General features: G+C 41.3%; 1 protein-coding gene across 4 annotated transcripts in view; it reads left to right on the top strand.

The window, feature by feature from the left end:
- Positions 1-24,658, top strand: part of fermt2 (FERM domain containing kindlin 2) — a 60,141-nt gene that overhangs the window by 32,959 nt on the left and 2,524 nt on the right. The window contains exons 5-16 of one of the 4 annotated variants that reach the window (XM_059520912.1): positions 2,221-2,253; positions 8,324-8,549; positions 8,631-8,733; positions 9,595-9,702; positions 13,523-13,657; positions 14,673-14,722; positions 15,057-15,181; positions 15,251-15,357; positions 15,496-15,714; positions 17,939-17,959; positions 19,119-19,243; positions 19,931-20,072. In XM_059520912.1, the coding sequence (XP_059376895.1) occupies positions 2,221-2,253; positions 8,324-8,549; positions 8,631-8,733; positions 9,595-9,702; positions 13,523-13,657; positions 14,673-14,722; positions 15,057-15,181; positions 15,251-15,357; positions 15,496-15,714; positions 17,939-17,959; positions 19,119-19,243; positions 19,931-20,072 (1,394 nt within the window). The remainder of the gene's footprint in view (positions 1-2,220; positions 2,254-8,323; positions 8,550-8,630; positions 8,734-9,594; positions 9,703-13,522; positions 13,658-14,672; positions 14,723-15,056; positions 15,182-15,250; positions 15,358-15,495; positions 15,715-17,938; positions 17,960-19,118; positions 19,244-19,930; positions 20,073-24,658) is intronic. The other 3 variants (XM_059520913.1, XM_059520914.1, XM_059520915.1) reach the window with 3 other exon arrangements.

Here is a 24,658-nt window from a genome sequence, read left to right as displayed (position 1 = left end):
ATGAGCAATAGATAGCGACGGTTGACTTAAGCATCTCTGACTGTCGTGGGACATCGCATCGCTTGTTTGCGTCGTACGCAGTGTTTGATAGAGTGGAACTCATAAAGCTCTATAATGATGTGCGTGTGGTTGAAGAGCAGGAAAACAAAAGGCTTATGTTGAAACAGTGCTGAAATGAGAAATGTGTGGGCTGAGAGCAGCGTATCATTTGCAGGCCTGCTGCGGAGCATGAATGTTTCAGATTCCGCACATATTTGGTCACGCTGCCATTTTGAAACAGAGCAGCTACATCACCAAGCGCCCCACACATCATGCACTACAATCCATTAATGGTGCACAGAGGACAGACTCCATCTCCTGAGGTCGACTTGAATAGGGTCTATTGTCCAAGAAACCTCAACACACAGGCCAAAACGCTTGTGTCTGGGATCTGTTCTACACTTGTTCCTTCATTACTACCATTTGACCTCCTGATGACCCTCATTTAAATAGTCCTGAGCTCCCGATGTTTAGGGTCCATAAAGACGCTGGTTTTTACCGCACAAAGGGTCCTTTAGGAAGGAGAAAATTGAACGGTAGCCGCCATGAGCCGACGCTGTGATAGGGATCGCTCCGATAACTTTGTGCGCAGGACATGAGCTCCGTCCCTTTCCCTTCCTCTACGGATCTTCAAACAACACCATCTTCTCTGGAAGTAGAGCTCTGTTCTCTCCTGGGCTGTGTCTGGACTTCATATGCACATTTATGCAGTTAGCAGATGCTTTTATTCGAAGAGGAACAAAAGCAATTTGTCAAAGAGACTTCATTATTTAGAATATTATGAGTCTCTTAATATTTAGAATATATGAAATCCTTGTTTATTAGACAACTACACTAGAAAGTAAGCTAGAGAGGACCATAAACACAGGTTCATTTATTTACTTATTTACTTGTGAGGTAAGCTAAAAGTACAAATACCATGTTCTTTAGGTGGACTAATAATGTTATGATCAGCTATTAATCTGATATAATATGTAATTATTACATATAATATACATATTACATATTAATTGCTGTCCAGCAATTAAAAAACAGTGATGTTAAGTCAACCGATTTTGATCTGTTGAGTTGATATTAAAATGATAACTTGAGGTTTAATAACAGAAATGTGGTATTTTTTGTGTCTCAAATTTTAAATAGAAAATTAAAGCTGCTCTTAAAATACCTACTTTGACTTTAAGGTGGGTGAACAATATTTTCCAATACTTTCTATAGGTAAAAAAAGATTAAAAAAATGTATGTGTATGTGTTCATTTGAAGCATTAGTTGACTAATTGCACATTTATTAATAAACCGTTTAAATCATTATTATGAGCCTATAACCTAATAAGAATAAAGCTTGTACCGTGAAGCACACTGCAAAAGTAATAATTATGAATGTGTCAGGGAAAAACAGTAAGGAGATTGCATTAACATTTTAATAATTTGATAAACTAGTGCTTTCTTTTTAATGTCTTTAAGGCAAAGATATACACAGAGTTTTGCGCTCAAATTCACACAGAAAGCACATCATGTTTGCTTTCATTATTTTACAAAAGCGCAATTCATTTTTATTGGGAGTGCACACAAATAAACGTAGAGTCTTGTATCACTCTTATCCTTATGACCACAAATGACCAGTATTTTAGCTACACGCTCCGCACAGACACAATAGTGCACATTTCTTTAGATCAACATTAGATTGAGCAGCTATGTAAAGTTATTAATACTTAAATATTTCAGATAGTAATCCATATTTGAGGTCGATGAATGATATACTTTATAACTAACCTTAGTCTAACTGTTAACGATCTGTTAGTCACAGACTGCGTGAATTCGCCTGTTTTTTTTTTTTGTTCGTTTTTTTTATTGCTAATAAAAAATGTTAGTCTACTATTAGGGGGCAACCCTAGTGAAAAGTGAATGAGTTTAATGAACAGGCAAAATGTGATTCTTCTTATTAAGAATGTGTATGAACATCTTGGGTCTGTCTACCCTCTCTGCTTGAACTTTTTATTCATTTATTTATTTGAGATATTAATTCTTTTCTTTTTTGAAACATTGGTTTACTTGTGATGTCTTGTCTCATTTTGCATGGTAACGCTTTCCTTTTCCTCCAAGCTGTTAATCTCTTTAATCTATCCTTTCATTCCCCCCTTTCTCTCTGTTTTTTCTTTTCTCCATTTCCTTCCATTTCTCAAGCCTCTGAGATACTATACATTGGACCCGTAAAAGGTAAGGCTCACTGTTTTTCTGTCTTCCTGCATTGCTTCCTTCACCACCTCTCACCGCAGCTTGAGCAGTCACCTGACCACGGCTGACCCTGAGAACTCTGGTCACCTGACTCTCTGCTTCAGTGAGGAGGGTCATGGGATGAGCTTTGCCCAAACACTGCATTCCCTTACATTGCCTTATCGGTTCTCAGATTTGCTTGTTTAAATTGTATCGCTTTGTCCTAAAATCTAAATAAAATTAGGGATAAAAGACTGAAAGATCATGTCAAGGAGCTACCCAGCAAGTGCTGCTCGGAATTATTATAATTTTTTTTTTTAACCCAGCCAATACTGACATTTGATTATTCAAGCATTTATCTGAAGTTCACCATAACTGGTTATAAACACAAGCAGGCATGTATGTGCACTGAACAGTTGTAAGTTTACTAAGGTTCAAGGTTCCGTATGGAATACATGTTACATACGAAGAACCTTGAGCTTTACAGTTTGATCAAGAGCATGCTGCAGAAGTTTTGCTGCAGTTGGAAGGAAGGAAATACCAGTTCTTGCAAGGCAGCAAAACAATAGTGGTCCAAATAAAGTCAAATACACAGGGATTGGAAATAATAATACAGGAAAGGGCAATTACAAATTCCTCATGCAAATAAATGCAAAGAAAGAATGCTCAGTATGGAAATCAGATATTGATGCACATCTAAGGCTAAGATTAATGTCCCTGCAACTCGTTTCATTTACCGCTGCTGAATCTCCAACACCACAGAAAATAAATTATACTTTATCTGAGTTGTAGTTTTTGAATCTAAAATTGATTTAACAAATTGTAATTCCATTAAAATAAAGGCAAAGTGTATGTTTTGTCCTGCAGGCTGCACACAAAAGCCAGCATACAGCGTGACCAGTGTAGTCCGATCCACAAGCAAATGACTATATTTGCATTTATTCTTTTAATGAATTGCTCCAAGAATCTGTCAAATTTAAGGAATTCCAGGATTAACCAGTCTTTCACCAGCTCGTATGTAGCGCTCTTTGTACATTCTAGGGCTGTAGTGATACACTAATCTCACGATACGATACACGATATTCCGCTCACGACGCGATATATATCACGATATTCAGCCAACAATACGATCTGATATAATTCAATACGATTCTATATAATTTGATACGCTTACATCATTTTCTGATAGATTTAAAAGGGACAGAGTGATTTTGGTGACATCTTGTGACTGTTTCATTTACTTAAATTGAATTAATTTAAATGAAAACTCAAAAAACATCAGACAGCTTGCAAAATAAATGCTGGACAAAATTAATCAAAGATGTGTTGAGAAAATTAGTTCCATTTATTGAAACAGTGCAAACTGTAGCTTACAAGCCTTTGAAAAGTAAATAAAGTGCAACATTGCAATTTGCAATTAACAATGGAGAGTTAAAGTGCAAGTGGCCTGTTCTGAACAGTTTCTTTGAAATTTTTTTAGCTTGCCACTGAACATGAGGTAACAAGTCTAGCCGCCAGGTAAGTAAACATAGTAGTACCATGGCTTCTCCAAAACATCAAATAATTCAAGTCTCTAAGAACATTTAACTTAAAACTTACCTGAGTATTTTAAGGCCTGTAAGCCTACACCTATGTGAGGTAGCCAGTCTAGCCAGCAGAAAAAAATAAACCATGGCAGCCAGACAATAATTGGCTGGGAGGCTTTAACGTGTGCACTTGTCTGAGCGTACAGCCCGGGAATGCAACCCTTGGTGAGGTGTTCGCGGGTTGGAATAGGATAGCGGGGCTCCTTCGCGTTCACCATGCACCTAAAGCCGGGGGTTTTCCACTGAATACGTGCTCAACTCCTGACAAATAAACTAGGCAATGGACTCTGTAATTTTCTGTGACGTTGGTAAAGCAGATGGAAACTTGTGGGAAAAACCGCCATCGATGTCCAGCGTAGTTTGTTTTGGGTCACACGGCCACTGCTGCTTTGGGTCCTCCGTAAGCATAAACTTGTCCAGGTGGTGACGTTTTAGGTGCGCTCGTAAATTTGTGGTATTGCCGGAATATTTAACGTTAGTGCCACATAGCTTACAAACTGCGACGCTTTTATTCAAGTCGTTGCTTTCCTTCTTTTTTTTTTTTTAAACCAAAGTGCTCCCACACATCTGCTTTTAAGCAGGCAGGTGCCGGATTTATATTCGCCGCCATTCTCTGAATATCCTCGCTCTAACTTGGTAAACAGGAAGAGGTAGACGTCTGCGTCTGTGTAAAGTTAGTACGGGGAACTTGCTCTACAGCAACACTAGCGGCTGGCTGACCAAATTGCTCTTCCTGCAACGCGAACGGGGGTAAACATGGGGGATTTATAATGGGACGTATGTATCGATACTCGCGGCTAAAAAAATCAATACTTTCTTTGGAAAAAAAATATCGATTTAAATCGCAGAATCGATAAAATTGCCCAGCCCTAGTACATTCAACTAAAGCCAGCAGATATAAAGAGAGTGTCTAGACTTCTTCTAGAATTTGGTTTAGTTTTTTTTTTTTTGGTTTAGTTTAAAAGGCCTCTGACTTTTAAACTTTTCCAGTCAGGAAGGTTTTAGGAATGGATTGTAACTAGTGTTTCCAACCCAGAACTGCCGTTTCTATGGTGGAATGAGTGAGATGTGTGGGCATCAGCCCAGAAACCACCAGAGTAACCATGTTGGTAGAAAAAAGTGGCATTTATGCTTTACTATATCGTTCAGAGCATTTACTGAATCAACATCTGACTCACTCTCGAAATGAAGCCAGGCTTAAGAAGCAACAGTCACAGTTCAACAGACTTTAAATGGATAGTTTCTGTTCCTCTTCTGAAAGTCCATTCTACCATACACTGATGCTTCAAAAAATGAAAAGACCAAAAATAAATAAATACACTGTTAAAGTAATCCATGTAAATCAAATGGTTTAATCCAAGTCTTCTGAGGACATACGGATTTCTTTGCTTGATGAACAGATTTAATGTCAGAATGTAAATATGATGCTACACAAGGTTCATTCTCATGAGTCATGCAAGCACATATAGACTTCTGCAAGAGCCAATGAAGGTCATTCTCGTATGCCAAGCAAATATGGGCGCTCGTTAATGAAAGAGGGATATATGTACTGTACGTGTCCATTGGATTCCTCCATTGTTTTTAACAGCATACCAAATGTTCAGCTGAAGAAACATCATTCCAGAAGACTTTCAGTGGACCTAGAAACTCTTTTAACCCATAAAACAATTATAAACCTTTATACAACGCATGCCATACTGTAAGTCTATCCCTCACAGTCTCGTTTTCAGTCAAATTCATTTTGGTGAATTATACCGATTATACTGATGTGATGTGCTTCAAGTATGTGCATTGATCAGTGTTTGTATATGAATTCAAGCCTAAATTAGATCTGTTTATCATATTAAGCCATTGTGTCTCTTCAGAAGACTTGGATTAAACCACTCTCTTCATATGGATTGCTTTTAGATCAAAGTTTTGGCTGCATGGACTTTTAACGGAGGGACAGAAGTCTCTCAGGTTTCATCTTCATTTGTGTTTCAAAGATGAGCAAAATCTTATGGGTTTGGAACGACAAAGTTGAGGATATTATGACGCAATGATCATTTTTGAGTAAACTAAACTTTTAATATTAAAAGCTATTAAAGTTCATAAAAAAGCAGCACTACAAAACAGTCTGAATAGAGTCTGCAAGTTTGAGCCAAAATAATTACAGGAAATTCTGAATTAATATTAGAGGCCTTACAGCACTGTTGTTATCTAATATATTAGTAAAACAGTTTGGCATTTGGTTCATGGTTTTATACGTGCCTTCAAGCATGAGTCTGAGCTGAAGCGTCAATGTGGTGCGTGTGTTTGTGGATCAGGATTAATTTGAACAAACATCCAAACGACCTTCCTCTAGGAGTTTCTGAGAAGGGCTGCGAGCCTCCCTCATGAGTCTCTTCTCATGACCTCTGTCACCTCACAAGCACTTCCTGTCCCTCTGCATGACTGTGGCCTCTCACTGCCACAGAAGTGCTTTTGCTTCTGTGTTTTACTCACTCTGTGTTTGGTTGCTTGAGTGGTTAGAGAAGAATGTGTAGTGTAACTGTGATTTGTCTAAATTTATGACAGTAGATGAACAGGTTTATTCAGTTGACAGATGATTGTGTCTTCACATTAAATTGCATCTTTGCACCGCTAGCAGAAGTTTATTTTTGCATTGCATTGTTGCTCACACAGTCTTAAGACATTGTGTGGCCTGTCAGAGCTTTAAAATGATTCATTTTCAAATATCTTATATATTGAATTTGCTTATTTTCTGTTCCTTTCAAAAATTTTCCGATTTCTTTTCTAAATCCAATGCAGTATTTTATTTTATTTCTAAAGATGTTTGATCGATGCTGATGGCTTATATGATAATGTTTTCACTCAGAAGTTTCTAATAAGTTTATAAGAATAAGAAAATAAGACCTTGTAAGACATAAACATGAAAGTAGGAAAACTAAAATAGTATATTCTTGTAAAACATACTCCAATAATCTTAGGAATTAAGTAATATATATATTTATTAATTATTTTTGTCTATAAAGTGATAAATATGACTGACATTTAAATAGTAAGTTACTAAAGGTCCATTAAGTGTGTCTTCTTCTGTTGTGATTATATTCACAATATCAAACAGCCTCTCTTAACTTTTATAAATGTTTGCTACATAATAAGTGTATATAAAGGACACTTAGACTCATTGAAGTTTCCTTTAATTGATCTAGTTCATTAGGTGTCATCCTTTCACTAGCTCTAGTCGTCAGATGAAGGTTATAGTTGGTCTCTGTGTGTGTTGTGTCATGACAAACTGGAGAACAGCTGAGACTGTAACTGTACAATATTAATTAACATCTAGGTGTCTCCATTTAATAATAACCAGCAGGACCTGTGCAGTTTGAGGCCCTTATGCGGATTGGTAAAAGTGCTGCAGTTGTCCTGTATGCATTGACTGAAGTGTTTAAAGAATGACGCTGCACTAATGAACTGAATGTGTTAATGGTGTGTGATGATAACAGCTGTAATGGTGCACTGAGACCCAGCTGACGCTCGGCTCCTGATTCACTGAGTTCATAGAGATGTCAGACTCCTCGCAGACCCCTCATGCTGATGGATGTGCACTCGCAAACTGTGTTTTCTGCATGCTGCCTTCATCAGTACTGTGCAGTCATGTGAATGAGTGTTTGTGTGTGATTTCCAGTCACTGGATTTGGTACAGTATCTGGCTGGAGTGGGCGGGATGATAAAACCCTGCCCGCATGTGAACTAGTTATTTATGCAGAACATTTAACCAAAAAATAAATGTAAAAAAAAAAAAAAACGTTAAATGTTGTGTAAATATCTTTACATTTTATCTTTAAAAATCTTAAATTCTTTACCTTTTTATTTAAAATGTAATTGAATCAAACCAGAAGACAAGAGTATTCACAACAAATGATGTCAGAGCAGAAACATAATAGGGGACCGGAGTTAAATAAACTGCATTACTATTTGTTTTTAAACTGCCTTGGGTCAAATTTTCATGCTTTATGCAATTTATTCCATTTCTCTCTTCTGACCAACATTACCTTGACATGGTTTCCCTCTTATGTAAACTTTTCTTGCTATTGGAGCAAATTAGGAAATATGAAAAAGATCCAAAGCTATTAAAATTTGTTCTGTATCAGTGTAAGAATTCCAATTTAATTTTTGTGTAATATTATAATCAATTTTTAATCTTTTTATTATTTTTGTAGTTCAACGGAACAAAACCAAAAAATTCTGATTAACCCAAGTCAAAAAATCTAAATGGCAAGCGGCTGTAAATATGTAAGACAGTATTTTTTTTATAAATGCGCAAATTGCTCTTTTGCATGAAAGGCACAAATAACCTACAGTTACATCATGGTTACAAAACCTAAATCACTCTCTACTGGACTACACATTAAAATAACCGTCATTCTGCCCAGTCCTCCATCAGGCTTGTCGTGTGAATGTTTGACGGCTGTTTTGGGCGGTTACTGACGGGTGACTCGTTTCAGGAAGCATCTATTCTAGTCCTGGACTTTACAGCAAGACCATGACACCTACCTATGACTCTCGGGACGGCAGCCCTCTGTCCCCCACCTCAGCGTGGTTCGGAGACAGTCCTCTGTCAGAAGGCAATCCCAGCATCCTCGCTGTCAGCCAGCCCATCACCTCACCTGACATTCTGCTCAAGATGTACAAACCACAGTCCCTCCTGGACAAGGCCAAGATCAACCAGGGGTAAGCTGGGACAGATGTGGTGTGTGGAGACTCTGTGATCCAGGAGCTTGTGCTCAGTTTCCTCTGAATGTGTTTGTGAAGGTGGCTGGACTCCTCCAGATCTCTGATGGAGCAGGATGTGAAGGAGAACGAGGTTCTTCTGCTCCGGTTCAAGTATCACAGCTTCTTTGACCTCAACCCAAAGGTCAGTGTGTTTTGCACTTTTCATATATAATCATATGCACACAATGCTGAATAGGGCATTCCAGAATCACACACAAGCTCTTAAAGGGGTCATGAACTGCCTTTCTTATTTTGCACTGTTCTTTGAGGTCCACTGAGGTCCAACATTGTCAAGATTTCTACATCAAAAAGCATCATCATTTAGAAGTAATAGGGCTATTTTCTGTCCTGTTTTAACCCCACTCTTCAGAGCGCTCTGTGTGGATAGATGTGGAGGATTGTAGACGCCCTCTGCTGTGATTTGCTAATAGTTGTGTGTGATTGACAGCCTACATGATGGACGCTGCTGTGATTTAGGTCAAAAACACATAAATAATGCAATCCAACCAAATGATCTGTAAGAACAAAAACAGTTGCACAAGATTTAGGCATCGAATTGTGCGTTGTTTGGTTGGAGATGATTGTTATCATCATGTGCTCAGTAGACATGACTTCAGTGCAGTGCTTTGATGCTTTAAATATTGTGCTGTAATCAACACTTTTCCCCATTAGTTCATCCTGTTCATCAGTGGGAGTTTCCTTTGAAGTCTCTCAGTGGACACGCCCCTTTCAACAGTGTTCAGATCAGAAGCTAAAAATGTGGGTTGAAAATGACAATTTGTTTCTACATTATGACCATTTTTGATTCAAATACCATACTAAGATTAAAAGTGCACCTCAGGAAACATAAAATATTGCATTTCATGACCTCTTTAAGGTTGTATATGAGTAAGTTATTTATAGTGTGCATCACCTGTAGGGATCTACGCACTTGTGCTGTGAGGACGGTGTGATGGAAGTGGTGTTGTGGTGTCATGTTTTAACCCTCTCCTGACCCCTGCAGTATGATGCCATCAGGGTGAACCAGCTGTATGAGCAGGCCAAGTGGGCCATCCTGCTGGAGGAGATCGAGTGCACCGAGGAGGAGATGATGATGTTCGCCGCCCTGCAGGTAGTTGCACGTCCCAGCCACGGCTCGATTTATGCTCGGTTTGTTAGGACTGCTGTGTAAGCCCACTGTTTGACAGTTTGCAGTCTTCACTCGGGTTCTCTGGCCCTGTTAATGAATTGGATGGGCTCTGTGCCTGACTGCGTAGCATCTGCAGCATGCAAACGTTTGGCCAGCGATGACCCTGCTATTTCAGACCCTCATAAATGTTGAGTGCCAACACCTCAGGACGCCTCACTGTCTTCACATCATGTAAATATAGAGCGGGCGTCTGTCCGAGGGAGGAGGGACATGGGAGACCACCCAGAGTCTCAGTGGTGTCGACTCTCTCTGTTTACGTACAGTGAGTTTAAATTAGTCCGGTCTGTCCCTCCCCATCCGTCCACACCACGTTCAGTCGGAGGATATGAGTCTGCCTCTGAACGTGTCTCTGGGTAGAAGAGCTCAGCGCTGTCAAACATCAGCAGCTCTAAGTTTAGCCAGCATTATAGCGAGGCTGTTAACCGCTGAGAGAAATCTGTGTGTCATTCACCTACTAACGACTCTTATCCGAGCAGAGAGATGGTGACATGAAAATGCCTTCAGCCTCTATTTTGAAAGCGGAGCTGTCATCAGCGTACAGTGAAATCTGCTTCTGTAGTCCAACTGTCTGCTGTAGCACCATGGGGATCGTTTGACCGCTCATTGGAATTAGGAATGAAGTCACAGGCTTCAAACTAATACATGAGTAGTGTTATAGTTAAAAAAAAAAAAATAGTATAAAGATTTTTGTCAGTATCACTGAAATAAATGTTCAGTTATTAACTTTAAACTTTACTAAAATAAATTACATATATATATATATATATATATATATATATATATATATATATATATATATATATATATATATATATATATATATATATATATATATATAATAGTTTTTAAAATATATATTTTATTTTAAATTGAAAACACATTGGGGGAAAGAAAACTACTAGTGTATCAATGATACTAAAATAATACTGAGGCCATCCTTAAAAATATTTTGGTTTGCAGTAACAGTAATTAAAAAAAAAAGGGTCGGTAGGTCGGTCTATTTTTTTTTTTTCAAGTTTCAATGTAAAAAAAAAAGTAAATTTTTGTGATGGTGATGACGTCGGTATGAATTTAAACAAATTAGCATATCGTGGCGTCACTGACTGGGTCTTCAACCCGTGCCTTCGGGCGCATCATTGCAAACCTCATTTTGATGCAGGCTATATAGACCACAAACAAATTTAAATCTTTGTCAAAAACATGTTTATTGCATGAATTTCAGGTGAAAAAAAAATGAGGTACTGTTTTACTTGCATCCACCGCTACGTATCAATGCAACCTACAAATGAGAGAACGTTTACTTTGCTTTCTTGGGTTGTCACTTTTGTGAAAAAAATCCTGATGATTTATTGGCGTGAAGTTACGTGCAAAATGACAAACAGGAGCGCAACATTTTCGAAAAACAATAAGCAGAGTGGACTGCCATAATGCAAAACATTTACTGCAGGCTTCAACATGGCTGTGTTTACGATTAAATTTCAACAACAACAAAAAAGGCTATCAAAAGGCTTTCTTAGGCTATCAAAAAAAAATGTTTTCGAATATTCGTCGAATTTAAAATAAAAATCCACATTCGAATGTGCATATGAATTTTAGGTGTGCATTAAGGAAGCTGCCTTATGAGCCCCAGTCCGTGTTCCATTCCATCTCGCCGCGCGCACAGCTGTGTCTACACAACTTTCAAAGGCGGACGAGCTCGACACTGTATCTGCTTTCTCATCTTTCACCTCGTGTACGCGCACGAGATGCGATGACGATGTATGTGTCATTGCATTATAAGGTTATGTTAACCTATCCAGTTGAAGCCACTTAAAAAAAAATTAATAATCAATGTGAAGAAGATCTTGTTTACATCAAAACTGAAATCAAGCCGTTCACACAGAACGCATATTTCCCACATCTCATGTTTTTAAATGAAAAAATGTATCCTGTGTGACTGGTTTTCTGCCCTTTTTATTTATTTAACAATGCACGCATACATGATGCTGTTTTGTTTATAGTTCTTTAAGCAACTTAATTAATAATAATTGGTTCATAAACATTATTTTAAATATTATGTTTTTTTCACAGTCATGTATTCTAATGCTTTGAATAAACATGCAGTAATATTTTGCTCGATGCGCTATCTTGAGCCTCAGAAGAGAAGCAAAAAGCTTTTCTTCACCCTAACTGAAATTATGCATTTACAATTTGAGTACAATTCGAATTTTGATCATATTTAAGTAAAAAATTTGAATTTAGTTTTTCAGCTATTTTGACAGCCCTAGGCGATTCAAGCTTGAAACTGTATGAGACTGAATACCGGCTGAATTCACATTTCTGTTGTAAAAAGAGAAACATTGTGCAGAAGTATTATTTGCTGTTATGCGTGTTTGTCCGAAGCTGCAGCTGCTGTGTGACGCCTGTTCAAAAAAAAAACCTGGACGCGCTCCGAGAGAAGGTCGTTAAAATCATTTTCTTATTTTCGTTTTCGAAACTTGTGTTGGCTGATTCGTGCTTGATTCGTGCAATAGATTTTCGAACATAAAGTGACAGTCGACACGGTCAGGGTTTTAGACTAGAGAGGAGAAGGGATGGGAAAAGATCTGGGCACAGTTTTTCCAGAACTTTGTGCCAAGTTAAAGCGGTGTCGAGCTGTTTTAATGAATGTTTTAGATGTATTATGGTGCCCGAACCCGTATGACTTTGAACAGTGACCGCAAACATTTAGTTTACTGCAGCCACAGCCATCATTACCAAGCGCGAACCGTTGACTCTGACAGTGAATGAGAGTATGAGACGAAGCGAACGCACAGGCCACAGTGTGACACTGACATCCGTGTAAACACAGATGACATCAAGGGGTTTTTTTTTAATTAAAGAAGATAGCCTTCATTTTTTATGTAGGCCAAGGCAATTTATATATTTACAATACTTACTTAAATATAATTAATAGTATTTTATTGCGTTTGTATTAGTTGTTTGAAGAGTAAAAAAATAATTGGTCAGTCTTAACGCAAATTTACAATCGGCAAGTCGGTCGGACTAAAAGCAAAAAAAAAATAAAAAATTGAGTCGGTGCTTAATTGACAGGGTCGGTCGGGTTACGGCAAACAAGAATATTTTGAATGATGGCCTGATACAGAAAATTATTTAAAAAAAAATTAAATGTTGTCTGGTCATTCCTGGAGGTCAAAGTTAATATTACATTAGCTTTTTTTTTTTTGTAAGAATTTTTGCAGCATGTATGAATATAGTTTAAAACCATTCCATGAAAACAAATACAAAATAGTTACATTTCACTATTGCATAAAAGTTTCAAATCTAAAAAACACATTTAAAATTACGAATTCAGTTTTATTTAATTGTGAAAATCACCCGGTAATAGTGTAGCTTGCAAAATGTGGGACAGGAGTGAATATTTGTCCTGTCGGGAGGTCGAAGTAAATATTTTATTAATTTTATTTTCCTTTATTTTGTAAGAGTTTGATGATGTGCAGCTCTGGAACAGAGGAAGTGTGTGAATACAGTTTTATCTAATTCATGAAAATGCTAAAAAAAAAAAAAGATGAAATTTCACATGCATACATTTAAAAAATACTTTTTAACTTTTACGTTGACAATTTACAGTAGGTTTTATTTTTTTGGGTAAATTAGATGTGGGAGAGGGTTAAATATCATAAAGAATTTACAATGTTAATATGATGAATTAATAAATGGCAGTGGCATTTTTTAAATAATTTTATCGTGTTTTTATTTGCAGTACCACATCAACAAGCTGTCCATCATGTCTTCAGACAATCACTTGAACAACAGTGAGAAGGAGATCGATGAGGTTGATGCGGCTCTGTCAGACCTGGAGATCACTCTGGAGGGAGGAAAGACGTCCAACACGCTGGTACTGCAACACGTGCAATAATGATTCTTCTGTTACAGCCACAGACAGACACACACCTGTAGGCCTTTATCACACTCTGCTTTCGAAAAGAAGCAGCTTCAGATATTAGCATGAAATAACTACAGCATGGGCTTGTTGTGATTTATTGACATTCAGTTCATCACAAATACTTCATCTAAACACACCAACCTCCTTAACTATGGCGTTATATGTGTGCCTCAATCCTGAGCGAGGAACTGTATGTTTTGAGCACAGAGAACTATATTTTGCAAGCACAGTATATTATATTTTGATTTTGTGGCACACTTGTAACGCTGTTGTAAGTTGAGCGAGCGTGTGTCAAGAGTTGAGCGCGCACAGAATTAAGAGTTTGAGAGAGAGAGAGAGAGAGAGTTTGTGAGAGAGCACCTGAGTAAACTGTGTGAGAGGGGTTATTACTGCACGTTAATATGGAGAATAGCAAACAAGCAAATACATTTATTGAGCACGGAATCGTTTTTTCTTTGATCAAATTATTTTTTTTGCGATTTAATTTCTGTTCAAAATATAATATACTGTGCTTGCAAAATATAGTTCTCTGTGCTCAAAACTTACAGTTCCTCGCTCAGGATTGAGGCACACATATAACGCCATAGTTAACCAGCAACGATATACATCACATTAAACATTAATTATGAGGAACGACTGTAGAAATTAGAAATATTATTCACGTTGCTTTTCATTCCATAAAATAATCACCAAGTATTACTTCAAACTGAAGTCATTCAAACAAAGGAATAATTTTCAAAAATGACTGGTTTGATCGTTGTAAGCGATTCATATCCTCTGGAGTTTGAGGGCATAGCATTAAACTGCAGACAGAATTGGAGTTTAATCATAATAAGCATGCTGAATATTTCTCTTACTGTGACTTGTGCGGCGTGCAGCAGTAATGCAGACTGTGACTATAAAGATTTTGACATTATTACGCCAACAGCTTTATTTATAACTTTATTAATACACTTTGTGTTCTCAGGGTGACATCACATCCATTCCAGAACTGGCTGACTACGTGAAAGTCTTCAAGTGAGTTGAAGGATTGCTGAGGTTTATTGTTTTTGGTCTCATAAGCTTTAATTAGTGCAAGACAAAAAAATTAATAAAAAAAAATAATAATAAAGCAAGGCTTTTTGTCACATATATAGACTCTATGTATTAGTCCATTTAAAGTGTAAATATTGTCATTTCCACTACACTAGTCGTAGCAAAAGAAGGTAAATGGGTCTGCTTATTAATAATGCCTATTATAATGTGCTTATTTTTTGCTATATTGAAAGAGCGTGCGTCACAGACCTGATCAGCATTAGAGACCGCTCTTTTATCAGAGGAATTTCCCTTTGACCTTTTGCTCACACTTCAGACCAAAGAAACTGACTCTGAAAGGATACAAGCAGTACTGGTGCACGTTCAAGGACATCACCGTCTCCTGCTACAAGAGCCGCGAGGAGGCCCAGGGCACGCCGGCGCACCAGATGAACCTGAGAGGTGACCGCTCGCCACACACACGCTCACACACTGGGTGTTTACCACTTCTCATCTGCTGTCTCTCCACAGGCTGTGAAGTCACACCAGATGTCAACATTTCCGCTCAGAAATTCAACATCAAGTTGCTAATTCCTGTAGCAGATGGTATGAATGAGATCTGGCTGCGCTGTGATACTGTGAGTGAGACACGTCTATCGATTGCCCAACATTAATGTGCAATAAATCAACTCGCGTCTTCATTTGTCTTTACAAAGAAGTGGAGCATGTTACTTGACTTGATACTTAAAAAGTAGACTGCTTTCCCTGTCCTTCAGGAGAAGCAGTACGCTCAGTGGATGGCTGCTTGCCGTTTGGCCTCCAAAGGGAAGACGATGGCAGACAGTTCCTACAACTTAGAGGTCCAGAACATCCTGTCCTTCCTGAAGATGCAGCACATGAATCCTGATCCTCAGATCATAGAGCCCATCACCACCGACATCAACCCTGAGTGTCTGGTGTCTCCACGATACCTGAAGAAGTACAAGAACAAGCAGGTAAGTGAGAGAAAACAGAGCGACACTGACGGCAGAGAGGTAAAGACAGGCAGGGAGGCAGGTCCAGAGACTTGTATACTAATACATAGCAATATGTTTTCTTTTATTTACTGATGCATGCAAGTTAAGCAAAGTCATTGTTGAAAGTTGTGGACATGTTTGCTGCTGATTTTAAAATCAGGTTCTTAATGTGAAGTCACAAAACTGAGCTAGTTTGGTCTTTAAAAAAAAAGTGCATTCAAAAGATTATAATAATGATTTAAAAGGTATATATGCTTAGCAATGGGATAATTAGTTTTCTGTATTTATATGCATTTTTGTGTTTTCTGACCTTAAGTATGAACCACATGAATATGTGTAAATCAGTGAAAATAAATGAAGGTTTCAGATTTAAAATGAATACATGGATTGCTTGTGCTGTGGTTGTGTGCAGAACACCCTTTGTGTCCAGTTGTTGTTGTAGCTGATTGAAAAAGGAGAGTAAAGTGAAAGTATGTAGGGAGGGCTGGTGTGTGGGAGTGGACAGACTCCTGTGTGCTGCTGGTGTCGTCTTACAGTGACCCTGGACTCAGTCCAGCTCCTGGGATGCTGGGGGATGGTGGGCTTCCTGTCCTCACATCTCACTCGCCCCCCCCAGGAGGAGCTGGGGAGAGGGCTCTTCAGAACAGGCGGGAAAAAATACAGGAAACAAGCCTGGGAATGTGGAGAGGCAGCCTGAGAAGAAGACAGCAGCTTGTTTGTGAGAGTCATCAGGGTCTGGAGGATTTCTGAGTGCTTCTTATACATGCAACACAAGCTCGATTTCTTTTCATCAGAGGCTTCCTCTGGGATCTTATTCCTAGAGAACGTGGGTCAGAAAGCACTGAACTTTGGGAATCAAGGATAGATGACTTTCTCACTTCCAAATTCCACACGATCAGGAAAGCGGATGTTTTCATCCAAATGGGGGGAATTTCAGAGGTCTCTGTCGTGTTCCTGGGTTTAAATGTGTGTGGTGCCACCTTGTGGAGTCAAGGCTGTACATATTATATGTTTACAAATCTTCTGATTTGTGCTAAATTTGTGATTTGGGCTTAAAGATTATTTATTTTACTTTTTTTTTTTTTTTCTTTTTGGAGCTAATCCGCTCTAAAATGTTTGTTTTTTTTAGATGTTGGTTTGAACAAGCCTTGCCTTAAAGTTAATAATAATTTTAAAAGATTGAAGTTTGAAAGTTTTTACACTGAGAAGTTAAAGACAGACAGACCAATAAAAACTACTTCTGATCCCATTAAAGTCCTCTACTGATAGTTGATGGGCATTATCATGATTTTGTTAGTATGCATTAGCATGTTTTTTAATATGTAACGGAGCGTTGCATAGTTTTAAACATGGCTTACATGTTTTAGCACAAATTTTAGCATATTTCCAACATGTTTAGCACACTGCTGGTATGATTTATGTTGCTAGCATGTTTCTTTTGTTTCCTTTTTTTTTGCATGTTTAGCATGTACGAGTTAACATGTTGCTAGCATGTTTTAGAATACTTTAGCTTTACAATATTTTACAATATTAGTAAACAATAACTCTTTTTCTATAAGAGGCATCGTATGAAGCTTTTGACCCCTCATTGAAGGTGTATGTGGACCTGTTTGGAAGTCTGATACTGGAATTCTGAAAGTCAGATCGGTTAGAAAAGATGGAGTATACGGAGTTCCAACATCCTGAAGGTTTGTGCCAAGTTTGGCGGTCATATCTTTCATAATTCTAGGACGAGTTGGTCTCAGAAGAATAACAAGCTTAGTAGATCAGTGTGTTGGCATTGACAAGCCAACATAATAAACTGTGATTTTAAACAATCAGTGCAAAAACAGCTTCCTCTGGATTGTCCCATTTAAATCAGCAAGGATGAATCTACAGTGTGATCACCCCAGACTACAGTAGACTTCTGCTTGGTGTCAGATCAACAGTATATCAGGATCTCTGCTAGCTGACACATTTCTACATCTGCTCAACATGTCCAGTCAGTCCGGCCGGATCTAATGTGATCTCGGTGTAATGTGTTCCTCCGATCTCTCGTGGTCCTCCTCTGCTGTAAACTCACTTGCACAACCTGCCCTTTTCTTTCTCTGTACATTAACAACTGTTTTGACTCTGTTATTCTGCTTGTTTGCTGCTTTATTCATTGATTTGCTTCTCCCTTGTTTCCTCTGCGTGTTCCTCTTCCTGTTACCACCCTCCTCAGCCAGGCTTTGTCAGGGACTTGGTAAGTCACTCTTTGACAGCTGGTGAATGTCCATGACTCACTAACACTGGTGCTGTGTCTTACTCCAGAGATCCTCCCATTAACCTCTTCACCATTTATAGCTGTAGCTCACCCCAAAGCTCAAGTTTCAACATTTAAGATCATGTGTTGAGTCACTGGTGTCTCCTCCAGTTTAAGCATGATTATATCCTAAAATATGTACAATCATTGTATCGTTATATTATTTTACATGCATAATATAGTTTTCTACAGAGCCCCTAAATAGACATGGTGATGGTAGAAAAACGAAGATGCGTTTTTCGTTCTCTCTCAAAACTTTTGCACTCCCCAGATTAATTTAGTGTTTGTTTGCAGAACGTCTGTGGTGGAAAAATGAGGTGCGAGGAAAAGTACTTGAATGTGGTAGTTCTGCAAGAGATCGTGAAGTTTTTTTGGCTGAATGCGATACATTTGCGAGAGAATGTAAAGTTTCTTGGGTGAAAGCAAATGTTTTGTGAGAGAACAATTGTTATGCGAGAGAAACTAAAGTTTAGCAACAAGGTATAGTTTCTTGGTTGAATATTGTAGTTCTGTGAGAGAATGCAAGACTTCTTGACCGAACGCAATAATTTGCGAGACAACTCGAAGTTTCATAGGAGGAAGCAGAAGCACTGAAAGATAGTTTTCCCTCCCATTTCTTCCATCACCATGTGCTCTTTGGGTCTCTGTAGTTGCCACTATAATCAACACATTTGTCTCATAGTACATCTAAAATCTGATTGAAATATTCTTTTGAAAAAGGCTTCGGTCTGTAGCTCTGATTGAAGCTTTCATGAGGCACATAACTGATCTGCGGGAGACCCCTGTGACGTCACTCTTTCCTTCTGATGGGAAAGTGTTTCCTGTTCTGCGGATATAGGGACTAAACAACAGTAGTTGTTATGCCGCATGTCATAACAGATCATAAGCGATGCTTGAACAACAGGAGCATCTCGTGTGTTCACTGTAACATGTGTGGTGATTGAATGCAACGATATCATATTGACATGTCTGGTGTTTCATTCTTCTCTGGGGTTGTTTTCTGAGGATAGTGTGTCCATGTGTTCACTCTGACCTTCTGCTGAAGATATGATGGTTTACAGCACTTGTGTATTAATGTTCACTCATGCATCACTCTCAGATATCCGGCCGTATTCTGGAAGCCCATCAGAACGTGGCACAGATGAGCCTCATCGAGGCCAAGATGCGCTTCATACAGGCCTGGCAGTCTTTGCCAGAGTTTGGAGTCACCCATTTTCTTGCCAAGTGAGTGTCACCTAAACCTAACGTTTCTGTCTCTCAGATATCTTGATTACCTGTTTGTTTGCCAATAAAATTCTCCTTTTTAAAGTTCACAGTACATTCTGGTTTCAACATAATTTATTCACCTTCATGTTGTTCGAAACCCATATAATTAACTTTCTTCTGCAGAAATTATTGACTGATGCTTTCTGTGTAATTATAACCCCCAACTGAGCTGTAAATCACTGAAACCATTGAGTCAGTAAGTTGGATTCAAGGACCAGATCAAGCAATTCTTTGGAAAGATTTGGCTCAAGAAATCAATTGTTCACAAATTGGACAGCGCTACTTCTTGCATGAATTCTCATGGACATGCCAAGTAGAGCTGTGTCAAGAGTTTCAGTGCATAACAACATAATCTTTTAGCCTTGCACAAATAGGTGACATAGCTTTGGAAGGCTTATAAAGAATTTAAGTGCGCAAATCAAGTGGGCTACATTATTTACATGGGCTAGATAATTAGTCGTTTTGTGTTAGGAGTATGTAATGACATGAGGGTGAGTAAATGACAGAATCTACATGGTACAGTGAGACATTTACTCATGTCTTCTCCTATATATTTCATTTCTTCTCATGGCACTCTCATTGTCTCCTCACAAAATCTGTTTGGATAAACACCAAGCATGTAATTGTTAAATTCCTTCACATTAGGTTCCAGGGTGGCAAGAAAGATGAGCTGATTGGCATCACCTACAACAGACTGATCCGCATGGACGCCAGCACAGGAGACGCCATCAAGACCTGGCGCTTCAGCAACATGAAGCAGTGGAACGTCAACTGGGAGATTAAGATGGTGAGACTCTCGACTGGTTATGAGGTTATGAATGAGGCTCCATGTTAACCGTTTCATCAGGTAAATGGCCCTATAACATCATAGTCCTTTATCACAGTGGAACTGATTCCCGGTTCTCGTCTAAGTGTAATGATTCTTCCGGTTATGTATATTTTTCAGTGTGCTTTAATCACCTAGTTGAATAAATCCATCCATCCATCCATCTTCTACCGCTTATCCGGGGCCGGGTCGCGGGGGCAGCAGTCTAAGCAGAGAACCCCAGACTTCCCTCTCCCTAGACACTTCCTCCAGCTCTTCTGGGGGGACACCGAGGCGTTCCCAGGCCAGCCGGGAGACATAGTCTCTCCAGCGTGTCCTAGGTCTCCCCCGGGGTCTCCTCCCAGTGGGATGTGCCCGGAACACCTTCCCGGGAAGGCGTCCAGGAGGCATCCGGAACAGATGCCCGAGCCACCTCAGCTGACCCCTCTCGATGTGGAGGAGCAGCGGCTCTACTCTGAGCTCCTCCCGGGTGACTGAGCTTCTCACCCTATCTCTAAGGGATCGCCCAGCCACCCTGCGGAGAAAGCACATTTCGGCCGCCTGTATCCGGGATCTTGTCCTTTCGGTCATGACCCAAAGCTCATGACCATAGGTGAGAGTAGGAACGTAGATTGACCGGTAAATCGAGAGCTTCGCCTTGCGGCTCAGCTCTTTCTTCACCACGACAGACCGGTACATCGACCGCATTACTGCAGAAGCTGCACCGATCCGTCTGTCAATCTCCCGTTCCATCCTTCCCTCACTCGTGAACAAGACCCCAAGATACTTAAACTCCTCCACTTGAGGCAGGAACTCTCCACCAACCTGAAGTGGGCAAGCCACCCTTTTCCGACTGAGGACCATGGCCTCGGATTTGGAGGTGCTGATTCTCATCCCAGCCGCTTCACACTCGGCTGCAAACCGTCCCAGTGCATGCTGAAGGTCCTGGCCTGATGAGGCCAACACGACAACATCATCCGCAAAGAGCAGAGACGAAATCGTGTTGTCACCAAACCTGACCCCCTCCGGCCCCTGGCTGCGCCTAGAAATTCTGTCCATAAAAATCATGAACAGAACCGGCGACAAAGGGCAGCCCTGCCGGAGTCCAACACGCACCGGGAACAAGTCTGACTTACAGCTGGCAATACGAACCAAGCTCCTGCTCCGTTCGTACAGGGATCGGATAGCCCTTAGCAAAGGGCCCCGGACCCCATACTCCCGGAGAACCCTCCACAGGCCGCCGCGAGGGACACAGTCGAATGCCTTCTCCAAATCCACAAAGCACATGTGGACTGGTTGGGCATACTCCCATGAACCCTCCAGCACCCTGTAGAGGGTATAGAGCTGGTCCAGTGTTCCACGGCCTGGACGAAAACCACACTGTTCCTCCTGAATCCGAGGTTCTACTATCGGCCGGATTCTCCTCTCCAGTACCCTGGCATAGACTTTCCCAGGGAGGCTGAGAAGTTTGATCCCCCTGTAGTTGGAACACACCCTCCGGTCCCCCTTCTTAAAAAGAGGGACCACCACCCCGGTCTGCCATCCCAGAGGCACCGTCCCCGACTGCCACGCGATGCTGCAGAGGCGTGTCAGCCAAGACAGCCCCACAACATCCAGAGACTTGAGGTACTCAGGGCGGATCTCATCCACCCCCGGTGCCTTGCCACCGAGGAGTTTCTTGACTACCTCGGTGACTTCAGCTTGGGTTATGGACGAGTCCACATCTGAGCCCTCAGCCTCTGCTTCCTCAATGGAAGACGTGACACCGGGATTGAGGAGATCCTCGAAGTATTCCTTCCACCGTCCAACGACATCCCCAGTTGAGGTCAACAGCTCCCCACCTCTACTGTAAACAGCGTTGGTAGGGCACTGCTTCCCTCTCCTGAGGCGCCGGACGGTTTGCCAGAATCTCTTCGAGGCTGACCGATAGTCCTTCTCCATGGCCTCACCGAACTCCTCCCAGGCCGGAGTTTTTGCCTCCACAACCACCCGGGCTGTAGTCCGCTTGGCCTGCCGGTACCTGTCAGCTGCCTCTGGAGTCCCACAAGCCAACCAGGCTCCTTCTTCAGCTTGACGGCATCCCTTACTTCCGGTGTCCACCACCGGGTTCGGGGATTGCCGCCTCGACAGGCACCGGAAACCTTACGGCCACAGCTCCGAGCAGCCGCTTCGACAATGGAGGTGGAGAACATGGTCCACTCGGACTCAATATCTCCAGCCTCCCTCGGGATCCAGTCGAAGCTCTGCCGGAGGTGGGAGTTGAAGATCTCTCTGACAGGAGACTCGGCCAAACGTTCCCAGCAGACCCTCACAGTACGTTTGGGTCTGCCGAGTCTGTCCAGCTTCCTCCCCCGCCATCGGATCCAACTCACCACCAGGTGGTGATCGGTTGACAGCTCCGCCCCTCTCTTCACCCGAGTGTCCAAGACATACGGCCGGAGGTCGGATGAAACGACCACAAAGTCGATCATCGACCTACGGCCTAGGGTGTCCTGGTGCCACGTGTACTGATGGACACCCTTATGCTTGAACATGGTGTTCGTTATGGACAAGCTGTAACTAGCACAGAAGTCCAATAACTGAACACCGCTCGGGTTCAGATCAGGGGGGCCGTTCCTCCCAATCACGCCCCTCCAGGTGTCACTGTCGTTGCCCACGTGGGCGTTGAAGTCCCCCAGTAAAACGACGGAGTCCCCAGTCGGAGCACTTTCCAGCACCCCTCCCAGAGACTCCAAGAAGGCTGGGTACTCTGCATTGCCGTTCGGCCCGTAGGCACAAACGACAGTGAGAGACCTATCCCCGACCCGAAGGCGCAGGGAAGCGACCCTCTCGTTCACCGGGGTAAACTCCAACACATGGCAGCTGAGCTGGGGGGCTATAAGCAAACCCACACCAGCCCGCCGCCTCTCACCATGGGCAACTCCAGAGTGGTGAAGAGTCCATCCTCTCTCGAGGAGTGTGGTACCAGAGCCCAAGCTGTGCGTAGAGGTGAGTCCGACTATCGCTAGTCGGAACCTCTCTACCTCACGCACAATCTCGGGCTCCTTCCCCGCCAGTGAGGTGACGTTCCACGTCCCTAGAGCTAGTTTCCGTGTCCAGGGATCGGGCTGTCGAGGCCCCCGCCTTCGACTGCCACCCGATTGTCTAAGCACCGGCCCCTTACAGTCCCTCCTGTAGGTGGTGAGCCCACGGGAAGGCGGCCCCACGTCGCTCCTTCGGGCTGAGCCCGGCCGGACCCCGTGGGGGGAGGCCCGGCCACCAGGCGCTCGCATACGAGCCCCAACCCCGGGCCTGGCTCCAGGGTGGGGCCCCGGCTGCGCCATACCGGGCGACGTCACGGTCCTTTGATTTATTCTTCTCATAAGGGGTTTTGAACCGCTCTTAGTCTGACCCGTCGCCTAGGACCTGTTTGCCTTGGGAGACCCTACCAGGGGCATATAGCCCCGGACAACATAGCTCCTAGGGTCATTCGGGTACTCAAACCCCTCCACCACGTTAAGGTGGCAGTTCAAGGAGGGGTAGTTGAATAAATGCCTGTTAAAATTAGCTTCTGATTTCAAAATCCGGACATTTTCAGACACAGGTGAAGAGATATTCTGATGATTACTGTGCACAGAATTTTTCAAACTCAATGGAACTTGAAGTTTTAATCTAACGTAAGCTGATCTGAGAAAGCTGTGGCTCGTGAACATTAGGGCGGTGTATTACCATCAAAGTCATGATACGATCCGTATCACAATACAGGACTGCACTCAATTTCTCCTTGGCAGAATTTGGTAAAACAGCTGTTTGTGTAACACTGCATACTATATAGAGCCATTGCTAACTAAAGGCAGAGCAGGCAGTTCACCGCTGCATTATGAAGGGCCTCTATAACTCTACCACAGAACAATAAAAGAAGTATTGAACACATCATCATTTTTCTCAGTAAATCTATGTCTGAAGGTGCTGTTGACATGAAATTTTCACCAGAAACAACCCAGATAATCCATACATGCATAGAAAACAAGACAAATATGTTCTAAAATTATGTTGTGTGTTATAAAATGGAATGACACAGGGGATAAATGGAAACCCAAGACACCAGCAGAAATCAGAAATCAATCCTGCCCCTCGTCAGTGGAAATTAATATTAGTTGGTTCAGGCCCAGCTAACGGCCTATCTTCACAAGTAATCTCATGACTAAGTGTCACACAAGAAACATTTCATGATGGGTAAAAGCAAAGAGCTTTCTCAAGACCTTCGCAACCTTTCTGTTGCAAAACATCCTGCTGGCATTGGTTACAGAAGGATTTCTATTCTTCTGAATGTTCCCGTGAACAATGGTGGGGGCATAATCCAGAACATCATTTCACCATAAACCAGCCACGACCAGGTGCTCCTCACAACATCTCTGACAGAGAGGTGAAAAGAATTATTAGAAGAGTTGTCCAAAACAAAGGATTGTCTTGTAAAGGGCTTCAGAAAGACCCGGAGTTAGAATTTACAATTGTTTCAAAGAAAAAATAAGTACAATAAGTAATGCACACAACCATGGCCTGTATGTACATGCATCATGCAAGGCTCT

This window comes from Carassius carassius, chromosome 32 (assembly GCF_963082965.1).
Source record: "Carassius carassius chromosome 32, fCarCar2.1, whole genome shotgun sequence".
In the NCBI taxonomy this organism is placed as follows: Eukaryota; Metazoa; Chordata; class Actinopteri; order Cypriniformes; family Cyprinidae; genus Carassius; species Carassius carassius.
Note: the sequence above shows the minus strand (reverse complement) of the source record. Positions and strands in the feature narration are given on the sequence as shown.